The 24,163-nt window shown below is 33.0% G+C and overlaps 2 protein-coding genes across 4 annotated transcripts; one reads left to right on the top strand and one right to left on the bottom strand.

The window, feature by feature from the left end:
- Positions 1 to 1,278: 1,278 nt before the first annotated feature.
- On the top strand, positions 1,279 to 3,830 carry LOC133696628 (senescence-associated carboxylesterase 101-like). 2 transcript variants are annotated; one of them, XM_062118876.1, is made up of 4 exons: positions 1,279 to 1,413; positions 1,527 to 1,884; positions 2,042 to 2,608; positions 2,850 to 3,830. In XM_062118876.1, exons 1-4 carry the CDS (start codon positions 1,397 to 1,399, stop codon positions 3,663 to 3,665), a joined length of 1,758 nt encoding a protein of 585 aa, XP_061974860.1. In that variant the 5' UTR covers positions 1,279 to 1,396; the 3' UTR covers positions 3,666 to 3,830. The 2 variants fall into 2 exon arrangements, with proteins under 2 accessions (XP_061974860.1, XP_061974852.1); XM_062118868.1 differs by having other exon boundaries at positions 2,847 to 3,830.
- A 12,631-nt stretch (positions 3,831 to 16,461) lies between these two features.
- LOC133699897 (serine carboxypeptidase-like 18) lies at positions 16,462 to 22,447 on the bottom strand. Of its 2 annotated transcripts, XM_062123412.1 has the most exons (15): positions 22,202 to 22,443; positions 21,975 to 22,120; positions 21,718 to 21,797; positions 21,515 to 21,637; positions 18,793 to 18,895; positions 18,672 to 18,709; positions 18,480 to 18,581; positions 18,307 to 18,393; positions 18,051 to 18,206; positions 17,908 to 17,979; positions 17,703 to 17,821; positions 17,502 to 17,615; positions 17,104 to 17,173; positions 16,942 to 17,000; positions 16,462 to 16,835 (listed from the first exon to the last, which is right to left on the bottom strand). In XM_062123412.1, exons 1-15 carry the CDS (start codon positions 22,360 to 22,362, stop codon positions 16,811 to 16,813), a joined length of 1,455 nt encoding a protein of 484 aa, XP_061979396.1. In that variant the 5' UTR covers positions 22,363 to 22,443; the 3' UTR covers positions 16,462 to 16,810. The 2 variants fall into 2 exon arrangements, with proteins under 2 accessions (XP_061979396.1, XP_061979404.1); XM_062123420.1 differs by lacking the exon at positions 18,307 to 18,393 and having other exon boundaries at positions 16,745 to 17,000; positions 22,202 to 22,447.
- Positions 22,448 to 24,163: the final 1,716 nt, after the last annotated feature.

The following is a 24,163-nucleotide window of genomic DNA, read 5'->3' as shown; positions in this document are numbered from 1 at the left end:
GAGGGTCGAAAGGCCACATCTATGCTTCGTAATATTGACAAAGAGCACAAAGGATACTCCTATGCGTCTCAGTGATTTGATTTTTTCCGTAATGCACTTGAGAACCTTAGAGAAATGTTAACTCTTGATGATGTCATGATAGAGGATGAGGTCACTCAGGCAGGAGCAGGAGTAGGATGCAGTCATGCTGCTAATGAACTTAGATCATCCAATAGACAATGTAAACGTAGATAGATAGATGATTTATGTTGATATATTTTAGGATTTCAATTAGTAAAATGTTATATTATTTAAGTATTTCATATTCCTTTTGTAAGTATGTATGAATGTATGTATGAATGTATGTATATTTATTTATTTGCATTCGTCTCATGAAAATATTCTCAAGAAGAACTATAGTTCATAAATTTAGTGAGTGAGAATAATTGAGATTTGTATTTTGAGAGGTAAGCCCGAGAACACTTGTGATTATAAAATGTGAAAATTTATTTTGTTTGGTTATTGTGGTTATTTGAAGATATTTTTAAGCCAGACAAAATTTGGATATAGTTCTAAATAGAGGAAACTTTGTTGAAATTTTGTTAAAATTAAAAAATTCCTTACTTTCTAAAATCATTAACTAAATTAAATATAAGATTAACATATTATACAATTTAATGATAAATCTCGTAAGAGGAATTTTGCTGCTGATTTTTTAAGGAATAGTGAGGGACGGCTAGTGTAATTTAATGGATGTCACGTTCTGTAACGTGACATTCTCAACTATATTATTTTACCATTTTTCTTATATTGTATTAATTAGCTAAATCTTTTTACTTTCTATGCTAATTTCGCAACATACCTGAATTTAGCAGCATCATTTTGTACACATTTTGCAAGCGAGGAATTCCAGGGACAGGGACAGAGTACGGTAAAAGAGTCACTCTCGAGAGAGTCTTGACACTCAGCTATATTTAATTGTCACGTCTAGCTGAGAAGCTGCCTCTTGCAGGTTTTAAAATATCAATATCTAATCCGGCTTAATTAGTACTAAGCTTTAAATTTCGGATTTTCCAGGACTAACTTATTGAGCTGAGCTGAGTTTAACAACTACAGTTCAATTAAGTTTAACACAATATATCAATTAACTGATTTCAAAGGAGATTTAATTGGTAATAAGTAAAAAGAAAGATTTTTTAATCAAATCAACTAATTAAGTACACGATGACTTGAATAATTAATTAGATCGAAAAGTTGAAAATAAAACCGAATAAATTAGTCAGAATCAAAAGAGTTTTCTTTATGCACCTTTTAGCCACTACTATAAATTCCCCACTTTCCAATGAATGAAGTTCCATCTCTTTGTTTGTGAAAAGAAAGTGATATTCCTCCAGCTGCGTTTCTTTCAACACCAAGAATGAGCCAATTTCCCCAGTAAGCACAAGAATTCTTCTAGCCCATTGGCGTTCAGTTCTGGAAATGATTACATCCTAATTTCTAACAGCTTATGCTATCTTATGCCTGCGTGGTTTCGTTCTTGTTTGCAGATTTATCAGTGGACTAGATTTGGCAAACTTAGTGGTCAGCGCAGATTTGCTTCAGCTTTCATGCGGTGCCATAAAGGACCTACACGCAGAAACCAATCCAAATCAACAGTTGTCTGTAAGACACAAACTTGTCAGCCAATCGAATTGTACCACCATAGCTTTTGCCACTTCACCCCTCTGCACAAAAGACCCTATTTTACAAGGAGGAGATTTGGTTTCATCATCAGCTCTCAAGGAGCAGGGGTTTCCTCTCTTTGAATCCTTGTGCTCCAAAGGCAATCCTTCCTTCTCCGTTCATAGAGCTGCAATAACCCTTTTTAAGGCCTATTTTCAGGAGCTCTCTCTACTCAGGACTCAGGTACTCTTCTTCACTACAATCTCTTGAATCCTTTCATATGCCTTTACCTGGGTCTTTTTTATCCTTAATCATAGTCCCTGATTCGAAGACTGTTGAATTACTTTTGAGATTAAAAAAAAAAACTCATGTGGTTATACAATGTACTGTATCATGTCAGATCCATGATTCGAAGACTGGTGAATTACTATTGAACTCTCAGTTGATTGTTACCGGACACTCTCTAGGAGGATCAATCGCTTCTCTCTTCACCTTATGGCTGTTAGACAACATCAAACGAACATCCAACAGAAATAAACTCCCCCTCTGCATCACTTTTGGTTCACCCCTTTTAGGGGACCAAGGCCTCCAACGAGCCATCTCAGAGCATTCAAAATGGAATTCTTTCTTTTTACACGTTGCTGCAAACAAGGACCTATTCCCAAGAATTTTCACTACTTCACAACCTAGTCCTCGGTGCAAGCCTTTTGGTACATTTTTCTTCTGTTCTGAGCTAGGATGCAACTGTGTTGATGATCCTGAAGTGGTTTCAATGTTATTGAGAAGCACAATAAGTCAAGTTTCCGCCGAAGAAATGGGGATTGATGATTATAGTGGAATTGTGAAGCGTCTGAAGTCCAGACTTATCTTGAGAGAAGATTCACAGCTTGGCCAACCGGTTTTACCTTCACTTCGGCTAGGGATAATCTTACAGCTGAAAGCAATTGGAGTAGAAATAACTGCCGAGGTAACGAGTACTATTTTTTTTCCTTCACAACATTGATTGATGACTTTCACAAACAACCTCTCTTAATATTTTGATGATGCTAAAATCCTTCGAAACTTCAGACCAAGGCTTAACTAGAGTGTTCATAAGATCAATTGGCAACTATTCTGTCCCTTTAATAACTCAAGTTCACTGTGTCTTTTGCTACTTTCTTTTAGTTTTTCGAATAGCTAATGGAAAATCCATTTAAACTCAACAGCAGCAGCAGCAGAACAACAGCATCAATGATCTAATATCAGAATTGGAAAGCCACGAAAATCGAATGGCACAACAAATGAAGGGTATTGACGGGATAGAAAAGCTAAACAGAGTAAAGATAAAAATGGCCTGCCTAGAATGGTACAAGAAAGACTGCAAGGCTAAGGGGATAGGTTACTATGACAGTTACAAGAACCTGTACTTTAGTAGCGACAATGACGTTACCAAGCACAAGAAAGTCCTCACCAATTACTGGAGAAACTTGGTGGAGGATGCTGAGCGAAAACCCCAGAAAGAAGGAGCATATATGCGGGAGACATGGCTTTATGCTGGGACAAATTATAGAAGAATGGTTGAACCACTTGACATTGCCGAATACTATAGACAGGAAGGGAAACGAGACTACCAAACTAATGGAAGATCTAAACATTATATTCTGCTGGAGCAATGGCAAAAGGAGCATACAGAAAAACTTGCAGGCGCACCAAACGACAAGAAGAAACAAAATGTGGCTAGTAGTCTTACAGAGGATTCTTGCTTTTGGATGAATGTGGAGGAGGCTCTCATTTCTTGCAAACAGTTGAAGGATGAAAGTAATATAGAGAAACAATCAGCGAGAGAGCGTCTGAATATGTTTGAGCAGTATGTGATGGACCAAATCAATAACTATGCAGTATCTCCTGAAATTTTCTTGGGAAAAAGCAGTTTTATGAATTGGTGGAAAGATTTTCAGGAAATCATAGAAACATCCCATGATTCTCCTCTCAGAGGCTTCATGAAGAATTGCAGATATCGCCAATATGAAAAGGGGCAGTTTTAGACGTTTAGCACTCAAGATAGAATCAATTGTTTTACTTTCTTATGAACTATATTGCACCAAAATAATGTGTAATTGCTATCAGACCAAATAACTAAGGAAATGATTATTGAGTTGCTGCAGAACTCAGACAACAAACACAAGGATGAGTTTTTTCTTTTTGCAAAAGTTTTCTTCTTGTCCTCGTTCTCCATTAACTAAACACTATTATTTTATTAAGTAAAACTAAAACGCTGAAGAAAAAACAATGCGGTCGGTACACTGTTTTTTCTTTTTTGCCCCTTTCAAAACCAGTCAAGTACCTAGGGGTATATTTGTCATTTTATAGTATCATATGTCCTTATCAAGGAGGTATAATTGTGTTTTTATATTTATTGTGCACAAACAAAATGGTTTTCTTACTATTGTAATCATAATTTTTAAAGTTGGAGTAAATGAGGCTTTTTATTTTTATTTTTCTTGCATAATAAAATGATTAAATTATCTCTAAAAAAACTAAATTTTATTCACTAATAGTCAGTTATGTTTTGATGATGATTTGATATTTTTATAATAATTAGTTGGTGGAGAGGCTTTATTTAAATCTGGAATTTTAATATATAGTAAAATTATTTGGATACTCTCGGGATGAAGAAATTTAAAGCTTTCATTTAGGGTTTTTTTCATAATATCATCTTACTTTTTTTTTTTTTTTAATTCTCATGAGGGATTTGGATCATTTTGATCTTTTAGTAAATATAAAATATTAATAAAAAAAAATCGTGGTATATGTCTGGCACATGCCATCAATTAGATATCACCCACACTCATCATGTGGTATATGTCTGGCACCAACATCCTTTATACTGTCATGTGGTGTATGTGTGTAGCAAAACTTCGGTTGAGGTTCAATTGCCTATTCTCTTTTTTTTTTTTTTTTTCTCTCTCTCTTTTCTTTTTGTCAAAATATGGATGTATTCTATTATTTATTTTATATATCCAATTTAATTTTGATTCTTTTGATCATTACATGCTTTGTTTTTTTTTAATCTTATTTTGATTGAATTTTTCTTCTTCAATTTCATCTTGTCATTCAGTTTAATTTGATTTTTATGTCAAATTTAATACTCATTCTTTTAATTTTTATATATTTTTTCATTTTTTTTATTTTTTTTCTGGTTTTTTTTTTATAGGTTGTTTGATAATTGAGCTTTCATAATTTTATTTAATTTTCTTTCATTGACAATTTTTTTTTAATTTTTATTAGCACAAATAATCATTTGATTAAATAAAATATTTATTTTAAGAAAAAAAGTTACTAGATACAATTGAGTGAAAGACTTGTATTGCAAGCTTAAGTATCTTAATTTTAATTATTTCTTGATTAAATATAATTTTTTTTTTATATATATATAATTTCAATTGGAAAAACACGTGGGAGGGTTCTAGAAAAGCAAGGATTTGATTTCTAGAGAAACTAAAAATGATCAGTTCCATTACGGCAACATTATGGGCCTTTTATAAATTTTACCAGAAATCAAGAGTAAGCCATTGATGTTCATTTACCGCGTCGAATTTTGCTAGTGCATAGCAAAACAGCGTTCAATAAATCGGCAATTAATATTTTTTTTAAAGATATTTCCAATTTGATTTATTTTCCTCTTAAATTTTTTTCTTCTCTTATTGATTTTTTTTTCATACTATAAAGATAAAATAAATTAACAAGATTGTTTTTATATTATATAAAAGTTGGGTAATGATATTTGTTTTTCATTTAAGATTGGGTTGAATTTTCTTATTAAAACATGTTTATTTTTACTTTTAAAAAAATGCTTAAAAAAAGTTTTATTTTTTTAAAAAATATTTTTTGTAGTTCAAATAAATATTTTTGATGTTTTTGTTTTTATTTTATTTTGATGTGATGAAATAAAATATAGATTTTACCAAATTAAAAAAAATATTATTTCAATATATATTTTTTAAAAAATATTTTAAGACATTTCTAATTTTATTTTTTTCAGGATATTGAGTCTGCCTGAATAACCAGACCCAATAATATTGGATGTGATTCTACAGCCAGACCTAAGAATATTAAGTCTGGCTCCGCACCTATGCCTAAGGCTATTTCCAATTTCTTTCCCTTAGATTTTTTTATCTTTTAAGATATTTTTCAATTTTATTATTTTTCTCTTTATATTTTTTTCTTTTTTCTGTTTAAATTTTTTTTCTATATTGTAAAGAGCAAATAAATTGAAGGGACTTGTTTTGTATTGTATAAAAGTAGGGTGATGACAATTTCTTTTTTTTTTTTAATTTGAGGTTGGGTTGAATTTTTTTATTAAAACATGTTTTTTTTTTGCACGTAAAAAATTCTTTAATTTTTGTTTTAAAATTTTAAATTTTTTCCTTTAATTCAAATTAATATTTTTTTGATATTTTTGTATATTTTGATGTGATGATATAAAAAATTAATTTAAAAAAAATAAAAAAAATACTATCTCAATATATTTTCTTAAAAAAATATTTTAAAAAATAATAATTACATAATAATATAATAACTATCATATTAGCCCGCACTCCACGGCGGGTCAATAACAATTTTTTTTTTCAAATGTAAAAATGCTTGAGTTGAGTTAAAAGTACGAAATGTATTTACACCATCACCATCTTCAAATAAAATATTTTCTACAGTAGCACCATGAATAATTCATAGTAAAGCAGCATTCAATACACCTACAATTAATTTCTTTCCCTTTAATTTTTTCGTTTTAATATATTTTCAATTTGATTTTTTTCCACTTAATTTTTTTTTCTTTTTTCTTATTGAATTTTTTTCCCATAGGAAATAAATTGATGGGATTTTTTTCCTTCTTCTTTGAAATCCAATAAAACCAGCAACAACAACAACAATACTAACAACAAATAGATTCTTAAGAAACCAATACAAACTCACATCAAAACTCTTTAAAATCTTATATTCAACATTAAACAAGCGCAAAAGTTCACTTACTCTACACCAAACCAAAAACCCAAAAAATTAATCACAGCTTAAAAAAAAAAGAAGAAAAGAATCAATAAAACCTGAGCTTTAATAGCGTGGTAATGAAACATCAACTTCCCCTGCAACTCCTCCACAAATGGAGTAACAAAAGGGTCTCTAGAATTCAGCAGCAAAACCTCATGTGTAGTAATAATCGCCTTAACATGCTCCAAATTATTAACAATTGCTCTCTCTCGACCCAAAACAGTAGACAAGTAAGAAAGTAGCGGGTCAATGATCCGAAGGTCACGAGTATGAAGGCCTGTACGATGCATGATTGTGTGCTTGCCAACTTCCACCACTTGGGCTTGCTAGTTGAGTCTAGCAAGAGCCAGGGTCGAACCCCAGTTCCTTTTCTGCGAGAGGATGGGAAAGGGACATTGAGAGAGGTTGTGGTACTGGCTGGCGCGGGCCGGGTCATTGGGTCCATATCATCTTTAGATTTGGATAATATTGGTGGTGTTTGTGGGCGAGATCTCATTGTCGGAGGTGGCGGTGAGTTTTATTGGGCTAAACAAGAAGAGGATGCATAGTTTTGGGAAAGTATTGGAGTGTTTGCTTCATATCACTACTAAAATTAATAGTTTTACAGACAGAATTTTCTATTGGTATTTACACTAATAATCTGTCAACAAAAAGTTTACCAACATATTTACGGATAGAAATTGTTCATCGGTAATCCATTTGTTAGTAATGTCATTTATGTTAGTAAAAAAACACCGATGGTTTTACAAGCAAAAAATGTGTGCCAAAAAAATAAAATTACCCACTTTAATACATTGATGGAATTATTCCGTCGGTGATTGGTAGTGGTATTTATTGTAAATTTATTCGAACCTTCTGTAAAATACTGACAAAATAATTTCGTCATTGATGTAATAGTGTTATAGTGGCATATGAAGTAAATTGTTCTCCTCGCCTTTGGAATATACTGACGAATTGTGTTCGTTCGTATATTCATCTGTAATAATTAAAATATATATATATTTTTAAAATCTTTTGAACAAAGAAAGAAAATAATAATAAAAAACTAAAATTGTATAAAATTGAAATATGTAAAAATAAACTTGAATAATATAAAATCCAAATATTCATTACAAATTTATATGTTCAAATAAAAATTAAATTAGAACAATGGTGGTGCTAGAGGAGGAGGAGGAGGAGGAGGCTGGTCGTTCCTAGGAACAAACGGCCAAAAAGGGGGCACACACGTACCTTCCATTTGTGATCTAATATCCATGACATTTGACAAAGTTGTTCATAATTTGCCGAGAGTCGTTCATATTTTTCGATGAGATGGGCTATATGTTGTTGTAAGGCCACAAACTCATGAGACTGGGCGCTAACGGTTGAGACACTATGGGCCGTCCGCAAGATCTCGGCTGTAATGTTTGAGAGTCTGTACACCCAATTTCTATCTGGTCCACCAGATGATCCTGCCTCCATCCATGAATCCGGATCGAAGTCCGGGTGGGTCGATGGATCGTCCCTGTATCTCTCCCTCAACTAGCTGTTATATGTCTCATGGAAATAAAAATTAAAACCATCAAATTCAATTCAAGAAAATAATAACTTACGAAAGAAAATGGTTGTTGACATACCACAAAGTATTGAGCACAGTTGTCGATGAACTGTTGCACCTCCTTTTAGCGGTTTTCACTCTGCACGTGCATCTCCATAAAAAGCTCCATTGGGCTCGACTCATGTCCTAGAGTAGTAGCCTGTAAGAAAAAAATGTTGCAAGTTAAATATATTTATAAATAACAACAAATTAATTAAAGATAGATGTGATTAAAATTAGTCTTACCATCTGCTTCACATGTGAAACGAAAGGAACGAAGCCACTAGTGTGCGTGGTAACCGAGCCGTGAATTTGCAGACTTCAGTTCCTCGAACCAGACTTTGAGTGTTGTGTGAAATGCTTGTATGTCACGTGCTGAATATATTCCGCTCATGTATCCTCCGGGATGTATGGCGGCTTGAAATCCTTCCAAATTGTCATGTCATTCCAGCTTGGCAGAACATTTTCTTTGGCATATTTTTTAGTTTTTTTGTGCCTCATATCAAAAATCACTTAACATATATAATACAAACGTATTATATATGAGTTAATGAAAAATGAAAATTTAATATTTAAAATAAAAAATAATTATCGTATTGTTTTTGTTGTTACCTAGTTGTAGAGTGATTTTCCCAAACCCTCCTCGCAACATTGTCATTTTTTTATCCCATTCAAATTTACCCTTGCATTAACAATTTATGAAAAATAAATCAATAATCTATGTCGCGGGTGTGCGGCGTCGCGGCGAGTATTCCACTTTTAATCTAGGAAATGTGTATGGTATCTATCTGGCAAATATAGAGAGACAAGAAAATATTGTCTTTTGTTGGTGGAAAATGATGTGGGAGTCCCCACCTAGTATTTTGGTCACTAGAAACCCTAACTGGTCTCAGAGATTGGTACGGGGACTGGTTGCGTAAAGGGAAGATATTAGCACCCCAAATACGCCCTACCTAAGGTAAGCTGCAATGTTTATTTGTCTGATAAAATTCAAGGTCTCGTTGTGTTTCCTAGTTGTTGGTCCGTCTATGGTTCAAGAAAAGTCCTCCTCAATAAGGAGGTCATTATCTTATCGGGTAAAACCTAACCGTTCTAACATCTATGTATGTTGGTCCGTCTATGGTTCAAGAAAAGTCCTCCTCAATAAGGAGGTCCTTATCTTATCGGGTAAAACCTAATCGTTCTAACGTCTATATAAAAAAAAATATTTTTAATATCATGAATATGTTTTATGTATAAATTCATAATCCCAAATACTAAAAGAAGACCAAAAGATTTTTTTAGAATTTTTGAAATATTGGCCTAGTTCTCATGGCTTGAATAAACTGGTTATTAAAACCAAAATGCATGCTAATACATCTATTGTTTTGAAATTTTCTTTGTTGTAGGAAAAATATGATGTTATAATATATATATATATATATATATATATATATATATATATATATATATTGGAGAGACTAGGCCGTATTTTAAAACAAAAACATTTTTTTTAATTATGTATTTTTTGATGTTTTGACGAAAACCGGGTATTTTAATACTGAATTTTATATCTCTACGGTATAAAAATACAACCCAATATCCTGCAAAATTGGTAGAAAAAGATGCAAGAAAATCACATTTTTTTAAAAAATAATTTTAGAATTTTTTTTAATATTATTATTTTTGTTTTTTTTTTAAAAAATATAATACACACACACACACACACACACACATATATATTTAAAAAAAATTATAAAATTATAATACACACACACACATCTATATATATATATAATTCACGTCCTGCATGAACAGTAGGACGTGAATTATATTTCACGCCTACTGTTCATGCAGTGAACAGTAGGTAAGGAAGAAGAAGAAGAAAAGGAGGAAGATGAAGGAGGAGGAAAGGAAGAGGGGCTCACTTGGCGATGAAGGAGGAGGAAAGGAAGAGGGGCTCACTTGGCCGAAGGGGTTGTGGCTGCTGTGAAGAGGTGGTTCAACCGGTGGTTGTAGCGGTGGAGTTGGAGGAAGACGACGTCGGTTTCCTGTGGCAGAGGGAGAAAGAAGAAGAAGAAGAAATCTGCAGAAATTGGGCGAAAATGCTGGTTTTTGGCTGACTTTGGACCCGAATCTTTCCCCCCTTAGATCATCAAATCCAACTCTATTTATAGGAAGTGGAAGAGGGCAATCTTGTCTACGTTGTAGAAAAAATACAGCCCCTGATTCAGTTGGGAAGCATCTCAACCGTTGGCTCAAAGTGTCCACCTCGAGCTGCCAAATTTGGCAGCTCAAGGTTGTGAACTGCCCGAGGTGGCCACTTTGAGCCACTCAACGGAGCCGTTTCTAACTTTTTCGACCCGACCGGACCATTCTCCGGGATAAAGGGGTTTCATGTGGACATGTTGGTGCATGCTTTGTCGGATTTGGGGGTCAAACGAGGCAGAAAACACGCCTGGAAGTCGGCCACTCGGGCAGCTTGGTGGGGAAGAAAATGAACAGTTCCTGCCCCTTTTCAAATCAGTCCTCCAGTTTTCAATTTCTTTAATTTGGCCTCGAATCAAATCCAATACAGCCCCTCTTATTTACGCGCCTTTTCCAAATTGGTCCCTGGTTTCGGATTTTCTCAATTAAGTCCCTAATTGGCCCTTAAACTTCAATATGTATGCAATTAGGCCCTTGATTTAACCAAATCAACTCTCAAAAATTATAATTTAACCCCAGAACTTTAATTTCTTCCAATTAAAGCCTAAATTGACTTAAAAACTCAATTTTCCTTGCAATCAAAACCTCTATAAATTCAAATAAACCTTCAATAAAATCCAATTGAGTCCATAAACATCCGACTTTGGCCCTTTTCTCTTCAAATTAAATTTTCTCTTTCAACAGGGCTCTCCTCCTTCAAGAATATACTGTCAAAAAATTCACTCCTTGCATTTCTGAACCTCCTTAATCAATTTTTTTTCTGATTCTTTCTAAGCGCTCCCACCTCTTATTATTTTTCTAATTTTCCTCCGGCTATATGTTTTTATTTTTTTTATGGGGGGATCCAAAAATGGGTTACAACAATCTAAATAAAGTAAATGAATTTACATAAAAAAAATAGTTAAAAATTTAAAGTTAACACTAACCTAAAATCTTGAAAACCATGCATCGACATGAGGTTTCCAATCAGGATGGATAGAAACCTAACTCCATTGAAACAATGGAATCTCTATCGACAATTTCAATGTTGATGTTATTACTCGGGTGACCTTAATGTTTGTGAATCTAAAAATAGATAAAACTAATAAAATATTTGTTGTTCATAAATTGTTAAACACATACAAACTCAAAGCAAAACAAATTTACATTGAAAGGTAATCCTTCTAAATATTCAATTAACATTTATACTATAAATTTAAGGAACACAATTAAAATTCAACAAACATAATAAAACATTATTGCAATGTAGACAATAAAATAGAAAAACAAATATAGATTTTAGGAATGGAAAATGCTTATCTTTATAGCGTGTTTAATTTCAGATTTTATCTATATTTAATTTAAAAAATGAAAATACATTGTTAATAAACCAAAGAAAAGAAGAAAAATAAAAAAAAAAATACGTCAAAATATTCAACATATGTACTTTTTGATTGTGTTGAGAGGAAATACTTGAAGATCTTGAGACAGGAGAGCATTGAGAGAGTGAGATTGGAGACAATGAGAGGATTAAGAGAGTGCGATTGGAGATAATGAGAGAATTTGAGAGAGTGATAGTGAGAGATTGAGAGAATTGAGAAAAATGAACTCCCAACACTCTTGCTGGTTTTATACTACATTTTTATCAAGGGGATCTCGATGAAATATTAAATAATATTATTTTTAATTAATATGTTGGTGATTCCCTTAGTAAATGCATCTAAAATTTTTCATTTCGCACTAAAATTTTCCAAAAACCCTCCAGATTTTTTGTTGTTCGTCCGTGATTTCATCAGTAAAAAAATTAAATAGTACACAACATTAATTAACAATGCATTAGAATTCGCATTCCATCAGTAATTCCCTTGGGAACCTGATACTAAGTAATTTCCATCATCGATATGAGAAGGGGGGAACAATTCCCCTCACCTTTGGAATACAACGACAGACACAAACTATCGATGTTTCCATTGGTGTTTTGCATAATGAATGATAGATTGTATCTACATTCCCTATCTATCCATCTTACAAATACTTAAATTGAAAGTTGCACGCACAACATAATAACACCAATTCAAATAACACTTGTAAAATAAATACTTATTTGTTGAGAATTTCATCAATAACTATGGCATTACAATACTTTCGTGTTTTCATAGTTAATCAGAATTGTCTTCTTCTTCTTCAATTTACTCATCGTCAGTTCCAACACAATCTTGTACATTAATATCATTGCTATCATCATCTTCATCAACTTGTGCTTGTCCGCTAGAGCTCATAACAACATTTAACTCCTCAACATCAATATCAATAAAAATGTTATCGAAGACGCGAAAATTTGAATTTTCTTCCAAGTCAATCAATGGAGCAACTCGATATAGTTCAACCAACTCACTTACTTGAAACACATCATCTCCGATATTTGAGTCATTGTTCTCATCCTAAAAAACCTCGACATGACCCCTAGGTTTGATTTTCAATACGGATAACCAATCAACTCTTAAACAATCCTTTCTAAAGTAAAGGGTATATGTGTAATAAACTTGTTGGCATTACTTGGTGAAAACAAAGACATCTTGACATTGCGAAGTCTAGCTTTTAAGTTAATTTCGACCAAACCATGATGAAGATCTACTTTGATTCCTTTGTTAGTGGTGTTATACCAATAACATTTGAATAAAAAGACTCTGTTATGCTCTCTATGAGATTACAGTTCAATTACCTCTTCTAATTTCTCATAATAGTCAACTTCAAACTCATTAGAAGTCAATCCCTTAACACAAACCCTACTGTTATATATCTTTTTACCCTACCTATATTATTCAGTATGAAACACGTAGCCATTAATAAATCATGATAAGCTAATGGAATGAGTGTTTGTATAAACATGTGGCAGTCACGGCTCTTCATTCCATACAATCTACAATCCAACAAATTAACCAACCTTGATATGTTCGAGACATTCCATCAAGAAAACACAGGCTCTTCAGTCATTGGTACATTAGTAGTTGTGCATTCTTGTCTAAGGTAAAAATTGCTTTGAGCTTTGTGACTGATGACCTAACATAAACCAACTCTATATTTTTACGGTGACAAAACAATGTTATATCTATTCTAGCCTTGATGTTATCCTTTGTCTTTCCCTTTACGTCCATGACAGTGTTAAAAATGTTCTAAAACATGTTCTTTTTTATGTGCATGATGTCAAGGTTATGGTGGAGGAGATTGGTCTTTCAATAAGGAAGCTCCTAGAAAATACTTCGCTTTACCTAGTTGGTCAAACCAAAACTAGAAAACTTCTGCTTACCGGATTGGAAACCAAACATAATGTCACCATATTCTGACATCACGTCATACAATTCTTCACCGGAAAGACACGAAGGTGCAACATCCTTTTCAACTTTGCCAATAAAAAAATGCTTTCTTTTATTTCTGTACATGTGATCTGTTGTCAAGAAATGCCGGTGGCAGTAAAAAAAAGATGTTTTACCCCCGTTTGTTAGCGTGAATGCCTTGTTGTTTTCCATGTAGTATGGACATTTTAGTTTTTCATGCATGCTCTAACCAGAAACCATTTCATAAGGCGAAAAATGATTGATAGTCCACATTAAAGCTACCCTCATAAGAAAATTTTGTTTCATCAATATATCATAAGTCAACACGCTAGAGGACCACAACTGCGTCAACTCATCAATCAATAGTGGAAGACAGACATCTATATTCTGGCCTGGACTATTAAGACCTGGTATGATCGTGATAAAAACATGAACTCCAACTTCATACATATCCCCGGTGGTAAGTTGTAAACAATTAGTATAACCAGTCAACAAGAATAAGGAGCAACACATGACTCGAATAGATTGAATCCGTTTGTATATAACCCAAGATGAATGTTCCTTGATTCAGCTGAAAAGTGAGGATGCATACTGTTAAAGTGTTTCCATGCTTCACTGTCGGAAGGGTACACCATCACTCCTTCAACCACATTATGTGATTGGTGCCATGTCATGTGCTTATTAGTGTTTGGTGCCATGAATGACCTCTACAGTCTAGGTGTGATTGAGAAGTATCTAAGTTTTTTTTATGTTCTATAAAAGTCTTTTCCTTGCTAGTTCTGGGCTTATAATGGGAATACCCACATGCCCTGCACTCAATTAGCTTAACATTTTCAAGGTAGTGCAACATGCAAAAATTTGGACACATGTTAATTTTCTGGTATCCTAGACCGAGAGGTTTCATCATGAACTTAACAGCTTAGAAGTTCTCGCCCATTCGACAATTCTGTCATAATCGGCCTCACTCAACCTATAATATTCCGACTTGATGGTAAACACCTATGCAATGATCAATAATTTATTGTGATTTGTGTAGCCATCCTATAATGGTTCATCAGAATCTTTTAAACGATAAAAAAACTTGGTCGCGCTTGCATTAGGTTCTTCATCTAAGATTCGATATTGACTGATATAACCCTAATTTATTCTCATAACATCCATAACCATAGTCCTATAAGGATTACTGTTGTCAATTTCAACTTCATCCACGTTGTTAGCACTAGAAGTTGATCCAACCATCCTCTCTACCATGGTCTCGCGAGGAACAAATAGTTCTCTATGTGCATACCAATAGAAGTATTCCTCCATGAACCCTTTTGTGTAGAAGATGCATCGTTACAACATCTAGATGAAGAAAATTTTTATTTTGACACCTCCTGTATGGACACCTAATATCGCCTCCACTAATATTTCTCGGAATAGATGTTGCATAATTAATAAAAGCCTAAACCCCATTACAATAATCCATCCTCCGCAATCCTTGGGGTGAATCCTTATACATCCATGAACGATCATCCATAACTTCTATTGAACATATATATGTGTGTGTGTGTGTGTGTATATATATATATCAATTAATGATAACAACAATATGTATTAATTAATTACGTTAAGTAAATAATTAACTTACTTTCATACTTCTCTTAATTCATTATCAATTATCTATGTACATACAAATTTGTACACATTAATTTACAAAAAAAATATAACTCGATAATAAAATAGATAAAATATAAAACAGACCCGTTAAACAAGTCATTATTTATATAATCACAATACACCTAAGTCGGTAATTCGACATAAGTTTCAACAATTTACAAACAAATATAATTTTACAAAATTCAAAACAAACCATAACATGTACAAAACCATGTATCCATACAACAAGTTTTTTTAAGAAAAAAATAATAAAACAAGTAAACACTCAATCAAAATACATTTACTGCAAAAAATATGTAATAAAAAATTAACTTTTCAAAATTGTTTTCAAATTAAAAAATAATAGATTTACTTACTTAAAATGAAAAATCCACAATAAAATTGTTGCTATTACTGGAAAAGTTGAGAAGGATGGGGGGGTGGGTAGGGTGGGGTGGGGAGCGATTTTGTTTAGTTGTAGAAGGAAAGAAGAAGAAATAGGGGAGGGGAGGGTCGATGACTAATTCATATATTAACTATTACTTATGGATTTACCGATAAAATGTTTCAATTTGTCAATCCGTCGGCAATTTTGTCAATACTAGTGACACGTCACTGTATGGCATACCCTCTTTAAGTCCAACTGTAATTCTGTCGGTAAAATCATCCATAAAAAATACACATCATCGTATTTTTTGGTTTTTTAAAATTCCTTTTATTTCAATGGTAATTCCCTCAGTATTTACTGATGGACTATTTATGTCTGTAAATATCGACGGATTTAGCGATGGAATAAAATCAGTCAATAAATATCACTCTAAAATACCGACGTAAGTTTTTCTTTGATAATTTTGTTTGTATTCATAGATTTTCTAATAGTGGACTCCTGCATATTCACTCAATTACTAAATAATGAGTGCCTGTATCTTAGTGGGCAATTCATATGATTCTCTTAAAGTAGCATTATAATAATTTTTTTTAAAAGGCTACTGTTCTTGGTGGTTAAGATTATTATTATTATTATTATTATTATTATTATTATTACATGTTTAGAGATTGTGTTTCAAGCACGACCATCCATATCTGAACATATATTAATTAAGAGGCATAAACAAAGTGTACAAAGATGAACAGTTACTATCAATTCTATAAAAAAAATTGCACTTGAGGGCCTAGCTGCTGTGGTCAACCATGTGACTTGTTCCGTCCCCGTCTCGGGTTCGACTTTCTATGTGCACGCCTGTCACCCCCGCGGTGCCTAACCTGTCCCTAGGCTTGCAGGATGTCCAGAGGACCGTGGAGAATAGTCGTGGTGCGCGCAAGCTAACCCGGACATCCCACGTGAATCAAATAATAATAATAATAATAATAATAATGGTAGGAGCTAAAAGGCTCGTTAATCCTTGAGTTTTCTGATGTGCAGTAGAAGCTAGATCATATTAAAGATCTCGTTGCTGAAATACGAAACATGGATTAGGGCTTACAATATTTAATTAATTAGTTCGTGAGAACATTTTCGTATTGGTTTTTTTTTTTTATAGAGGGTAGTAATCAAACCACCTATCCATCATGGCAAAGCACTGCTCTGGCCTGTATTCCGGCGTTGTGTGACCCCCTCCCTACACCCACACCACCACCACCGATATCAGGCTTTCAAGATAGCATAATTGCTTATTTATATTTTTAGATTAAACAGTTAGATAAGCTAATGTCTGTTCTTACCTTCACAGTTGCAAATGTCAGGTCGTATGTTATGTAGTCTTGCGCATTGTCTGCATACAGCATTGCGTATCTAAAGATGACCCAACAAGCAAAAAAGGATTAGTTAATGCCAGTTCCTGTACGTACCTTTGTTTTTTGGGATTCTGTCATTGTACTTTTTTTTAAAAAAAAATAATCTCTACCGTTTGGACATGACACATGTTAAAAATATGTAAATTAATTAATAATATCATTATCTAAAAAATAAAATAAAAGAAACCCAAACTAAAAAATATATTATTTTTCAGAATATTTGTAACTAAATTCTATATATTTTTTTTAATTTTATGATGAATTCCAATTGGTTTGGATTTTGAAAAATAAAATCAAAGGGTGTAAATTAAATGATGGATACTGACCCTGCAACTTGACCATCAACAAACCATGGTTCCCAGTCATACTTAATCGTCAAATTCAGAGATTCTATCCATTCATGCGTGCCAATGTATGGGATAGTCATGTCATGATCGCCACTTCACATGTTAAAACAATGGTTAAGATTGCACTAAATGGGAAAATTCATCAGAATTATAATGTGTTCATAGAATTATAAACATTACCTGTAAATGAGAGCTCGATATGGTTTCTTGGTCAAGTTCCGATGGTAATCAACAGTACTTTCGACATTGTACGAATAGGCCAGGGTCTTATTGCATCTTCTCCAATCCTTTATGGTTCCCTGGTCATGATAGTTTTATTTTTTTTCCGCCATGAGCAGAGTGATTTTGAAGCTGGAAGGTAATATACTTGACAGGGCAAGCATACCTTGCGAATATGAAGAGCATCTCGAACAGTTTCATCATTTGCCCACCCATAGATGTATACATGATTGTAATTCTACATGCCAATAAGCTGGTTAATAACCGAGGAAAGAGAGAAAAAAGAAAAGAGAAATTAGCTCAATGTACCCGGCACCAAGGTCCAGGAACACGGGGGCTTGGTAGCAGAATATCAGCGTCATCGGCTATGAGAAACCTTGGATCCCATTTCAATGCCACTGGTTTTGGGGATACGTCCTTGCATGTAGGTTCCAGAATTTGTCCAGTATATACTTTTCCAATGCACTATAAATTCAAAAGAGAAGTCAACTTTCATGTTCATAAACTTCAAGCATGATGCAAAAAAATGTTTATCAGAGTTCTGATTTATGAATTGATCAGTCACCTCCTTGATGGCTAATATGTCTTCCATACACGATGCGTTGCTTTGATCTGGATTTAAGTACTCACCCTTGCAATTTTTCATGAAGGACTAGAAAAAAACATGAGAATAGTTTTGCTTATATGAGAGCTAGCTAGCTGGGAAGTTAAAGAGCAGAGCTAGGAGAGGGAAGTTACCTCGTAGAGTTTATCTGATATAAGCGCTTTTAGGTGAGCAAAAGGAACTATTGAATTGGTGTCAATCTCATAATCTGTAACTGGGTTTCCAAGCACATATCCCTGAGTTCCACCATGTTTTACAGCCTTGTCAACTACAACGCAAATAAATAAGTAAAACAAACAAAATAAAACCATGAGTTGATCGAGTACTTTGAGGTTCATTGTTGGCTGACGTCCCACTTCATTTCCTGCAAGAAATAAAACAAAAACAAATTAAACACTTGAGAATATTACAAGAAAATAAGTTGTGTTTGGGACAGAAGTTAACTACCATCAGAAATCTCCTGGACTATGATAGGTGCAACGATGCCTGAAAAGGAGTCCCCAGCAACATAGAGTGGATTTGTAAGAAACTTGGGGTGATCCACAAGCCACTGTGTCACAAACTCATAATGTTAGCCAAATTGTTTTACATTAATAGCTAGTTTACTACTATGCATTTACCTCTGTTGACTAGCATGACTCATGGCACTGCTAACAACCTTTTGAATTTAACAGTTGTTTTACATTACTAGTCAATATGACTTTTATGCTTATGACTATTTATTTGTTTAACAAACTCATTTGCTAGCAGATTTCTCAACAAATCTGATTCCATTATAAAACTATGCTTTTCTAGCATATCCATAAATCAGTTTCTAGTTGTCTTCAATATTTGTGCAAAAACCAACAGATTGGTATCAAAGCAATTTTCTTGAGGGACTGTGAGACTAAAAAAGCAAAAACACAACCTTTAAATACTTATCACCTATCACTATACAAATACAAAAAACCTACAATCTATTTAGTATGAATTCAGAAGTTTCATTCATTGCGATTTCACCTCTAATGTTTGAAGGAACAAATTATCAAGTATGGATTGTTAGAATGAAAGTCTATCCTGATATATGCTAATGATTTGTGGGAAGCTATTGAATAAGAGTATAAAGTTCCACCTCTACCATACAATCAAACACTTGCATAGATAAAAAATCATAAGGAGAGGAAGCAAAGAAAATCCAAGGCTAGAGCAAACTTGTTTACAACTATCTCATCCTCCATTTTTACCAAAATCATGACACTAAAAAAATCTAAGGAAACTTGGGATTCTTTAAAGAAAGAATATGAAGTAAATGAAAGGGTCAAAGGGATGTAAGTATTGAATTTGATTTGAGAGTTCGAGATGCAAAGGATGAAAGATTTATAAACAATCAAGGAGTACTTTAACAAATTTCTTTGTCTTGTCAACAAAGTAAGACTCTTTAGTACTAGTTTTTATGATTCTAGAATAGTTAAGAATATTCTAGTCATAATTCTTGAGAAGTTTGATGCTACTATCTCTTCTTTGAAAAGCCTAAAAGATCTGCCAAGTATTACCTTGGCATAATTACTGAATACATTGCATGCATAGGAACAAAGAATCCTTGGTAGTAATTGTCTGTGTTTCTCTTACATTCCATAGGTTAAGAGAGACAAGTTGGATAAGAAATTAAGCAAAACTTGATCTTTGTCGGCTATAGCTCAAAGTCAAAGGCCTATAAAATCTACTAGCCACAAACCAACAAAATGATAGTTAGCAAGGATGTCAAATTCTTTGAGTTAGATAGTTGTAGTTGGGAAAATGACAAGAAGCTTTATTTCAGAAAGAGAATGAGGATGAATATGAAGAAGATGCAAATAATCAGAAATGGATAGCTGCAATAAAAAAGGAGCTCAAAAAGATTGAAAAGAACCAGATATAGGAATTGATGGATAGACCTAAACACAAGATAGCTATAGGAGTCAAGTGGATTTATAAGAACCAAGCAAAACCTTAACTGATCTGTAAACAAGTATAAGACAAGACTCATTGTCAAGGGATATGCATAGATGTTTAGTGTAGATTTAAAAAATAACTTTTGCCCTGGTTGCGAGGTTAGATACCATAAGAATTTTGTTGGCTCTTACTGCACAAAAGGCTGGGTTGTGCATCAAATGGATGTCTAATGGGTTGTCTTATGCATCAAAAGGAGAAATTTTACAAAGAAGATGGAGCTGAAAAAGTTGATGAAAGGTTATAAAAGAGTCTAATGGCCTGTTTTATGTATCTAATTTCAACCAAGCCATGCATTATGCACGCAATTAGTTTGTTGTGAAGGTATATGTATTGTGCTAGTAAAATTCATTTTAAAGTAGCAAAAAGAATTCTTAGGTATGTTAAGGGCATGATTGATTTTGGAATAAGGTTCAAGCAAGTTGAAAAATTCATTCTTCATGGCTATTCTGGCGATAGGGTTGGATCTGATAATGATATAAAAAGAACCATACGGTATTGTTTTAACTTTGATTCTGAAGTTTTTTCATGGTGTTCCAAGAAACGAGAAGTCATAGCCCAATCCACAATAAAAACGAATATGTAGTTGTTGTTGCTGAATCAAGTTTTTTGGATTAGAAAACCTATGACACGCTTGCAAATGGAACAAGAAGATACCACAATTATTTGTGAACAATCAAGCTGCAATCTCAATTGCTAATGAACCAGTGTTTCGTGGCAAGATAAAACACTTCAACATAACAAAGGCAATTTCAAAGGCTAGATTTGAATTTATGAAACAAAAGCTAGGAGGATGCACTTCCAGAGTCAAAGAGGAGAATTGTTGACTAGCATGACTCGTGGAGCTGCTAACAACCTTTTAAATTTTACAGTTGTTTATTGCTAGTCTTCAGAAAATAAATAAGTCAATATGACTGTTATGCTTATCATTAATTGTTTTTTTTAACAAACTGATTTGCTAGCAGATTTTTCTTCAAATCTGATTCCATTATGATATATATATAAATTGCAAGTCAATATTGATCAATAAAACTATGTTTTTCTAGCATATCCATAAATCAGTCTCCAGTTGTATTCAATAGTTATGCAAAAAAACAAAAACCTCTAATTTTAATTAGAAAAAAAACCCTCTTCTGTGCCATTCCTTTTCCTTGACATACAACTTGTATATCTTGCGATTTAAAAATACACTTTCCCTTACCTTTCTTAAGAACTCATAGGTTTCTGCAGCTGATATTGTATCACTAACATGGTAGCCTTCCCATGTAGTTGAATAGGAAAATCCGGTACCAACAGGTGCATCTACAAATATTATGTTGGCAATCTGCACCATTACACGAAACATAATTTCAACAGTTACATTTAGTTGCAAATAAATAATTCAAGGGTGCAGAAATTTGTAACCTTTGTCCATGAATACGGGTTCAATGCGAAAACAGGTTTGCCTCCTCCGCTGGATTTTGCATAATCAAATGATAACGGGCCTATTCATTCATAACCACCATTAGGAGAACTTTTAATAGCCTTAAATTTCTTGGATTTTGGCCAAACGAATTAGGAAATAGAGAAATTTCTGTTTTAAAAAGTGCACGATAAGAAGATTGTAGTTCCTGAAAACAAGAATTATGGGGTTAGAAAGATGAAGACACACACACACACACCAATTTCATATATAAGTCCAGACAGGGCAGAGCATCCAGGGCCACCGGTGAGCCAAAGCACAAGAGGGTCATCTTTAGGGCTCCTCTCAGACTCGATGAAGTAGTAGAATAGCTGCACGGCTTCCAATTCTCCCACGCCAATATACCTGGACACAGAAAATCATTATCAAAACAGGATAAACTTCACAAAGCCTTGCACCAAAAAGAGAAAAAGTACGTACACTCACCCTGTTTCCAGTACAAATGGAAGGTTACCGTCAAAGCCAGGTAGGGACTTGATTATTGATTTTGATGCAGCGGCATCGGAGAGTAGCAGTAGAGTGAATACAAGGAATAGCATCATATTGATTAAGTGGCAATGTGTGTTTCGGAGTCGGATAACGGACATTTCGGTGGTGGCGGGATATATACAGCCCTTTCTTCATTTTCGAAAAGGTTGAATACCCGGTAGGTATCACGTGTTTCTTACGAGAACTGCAATGGGTACCACTAACAGGATGTGTCTCGAAATTGAAGATGTAATAAAGAATTGAAAGCTACTATATACTTGTATTGCCATTTTTTTTTTTGTCTCTTTTTCACAATTTTTTTTTTATTTAACTGAAAAGAGAAAGGTTTCGGTATCTAAGATCTAATGTTACATAAACTATACAAATGATATTACTTGCCAATATTACTAAAAAAAGCATACAACGAAATTTTATAAAGAAACTAAAAATCTAGAATTTAGATCTAAAATATAAAAACTATTTTACCTATATTAATTTGTATAATTCACCAATAGCTATGTTACTTTATACTTTCAATTGATACTCCAATTATTGGGCAAGAACTTTGAAGAATGATTATAATTAGCAATTTATGTAAAACACTCATTTCACCAAGACTTGTAAAAGGGAAGCGAAAACAAGAAAAAAACCTGGAATATATATATATATATATATATATATATATATATATATATATATATATATATATATATATTTGGCTTACTCTTAAAATTGTATGGTTTCCAGGGCACTAATTATAAATACTTAAAGAAAGTTTATTTTTAGTTTCTCTATATCAAATCCGTGCTTTTCTAGAACCCTCCCACGTGTTTTACATATCTCTAGCTAAGTGATACATGTTGTCCAATAATTTTTTTTATAAAAAATATACATGCTTTTCCAATTTATCTTTTGATATAAAAAGTTTTCAATCATAAATCAAATTACTTATATATTTATTTAATTAAATAAATTAGTATTTGATCAAGAGATAATTAAGATTAAGATATTTGAGCTCATAATACGAATCATGAACTCAATTGTGTCTAATAACTTTGTTTCTTATGATAATTTTTTTTTTGTCTCTAATCAAACGAATATACATGCTAATAAAAGGTAAAAAAAAAGTCGTCAATGAAAGCAAATTGAATAGTACTATGAAGCCCAATTATCAAACAATCCAAAATTGAATGATGAAATTGAAAAAAAATAATTTAAAAAAAAACAATGAGAAAAAAAGATATGAATCAACTTGAGTCAACTCGCTAACTCAGCAACCATAGGCACAAGATGAGGATAGACCCAAAGAGAGGAAAGTGAAAAAACAAAGCATGAAGATCAATTCCAAAAAAATATATGATGAAGAATGAAATTGGAAAAGAATAGTTTTAAAAAAGGACAAAAAAAGATCAAAGTCAAATCGTGCTAACCTTCAAAACTCATGATCGTGGTAATGAGATTGAGACCAACTGTATAGAAGCAAAATTCTTAATAAAAAAAGCTTAACGATGAAACAAAAAAATAATAATTTAAAAATAAAAAACAATGGAAAAAAAATCTGATTCAACCTGAGACTAAAATAACCCCACATAAAAAAGTGAAAAAGGTACCAGAACCAATTAAAAAAATCAAAATTTGAAGGAAAATTTTAAAATAAATCAACTCTATAAAAGGACCTCAAAAGCACCAAAGTCAACCCGTGTTAAACTTCAAAACCTGTTACCCTAGCCATGAGGACGAGACTAACCCTATAGAAGGGGAAAAAATGAAGAAAATTCTCAAATAAAAAAAAAGCCAAGGAATTAAATTGGGAAAAAATACAATAAAAAACATTAAAAAAATAAAAAGAATAAGGATCAAATTTGACTTGAAAATCAAATTAAAATAAATGACAAGGATGAAATTGAAGAAGAAAAATCA

Source organism: Populus nigra, chromosome 1, assembly GCF_951802175.1.
Source record: "Populus nigra chromosome 1, ddPopNigr1.1, whole genome shotgun sequence".
Classification (NCBI taxonomy): Eukaryota; Viridiplantae; Streptophyta; class Magnoliopsida; order Malpighiales; family Salicaceae; genus Populus; species Populus nigra.
Note: the sequence above shows the minus strand (reverse complement) of the source record. Positions and strands in the feature narration are given on the sequence as shown.

Bases quoted from the DNA above. Each gene is read 5' to 3' on its own strand.
- LOC133696628 (XM_062118868.1), top strand. The intron at 1,885-2,041 runs GTACTCTTCTTC...GTATCATGTCAG, and splicing joins TCTCTCTACTCAGGACTCAG to ATCCATGATTCGAAGACTGG. The intron at 2,609-2,846 runs GTAACGAGTACT...TAAACTCAACAG, and splicing joins GAGTAGAAATAACTGCCGAG to CAGCAGCAGCAGAACAACAG.
- LOC133699897 (XM_062123412.1), bottom strand. From the start codon at position 22,362: ATGTCCGTTATCCGACTCCGAAACACACATTGCCACTTAATCAATATG. The intron at 21,798-21,974 runs GTGTGTGTGTGT...ATGAATGAATAG, and splicing joins TGGACTTATATATGAAATTG to GCCCGTTATCATTTGATTAT. The intron at 18,207-18,306 runs GTGACTGATCAA...TTGAATTTATAG, and splicing joins ACATATTAGCCATCAAGGAG to TGCATTGGAAAAGTATATAC.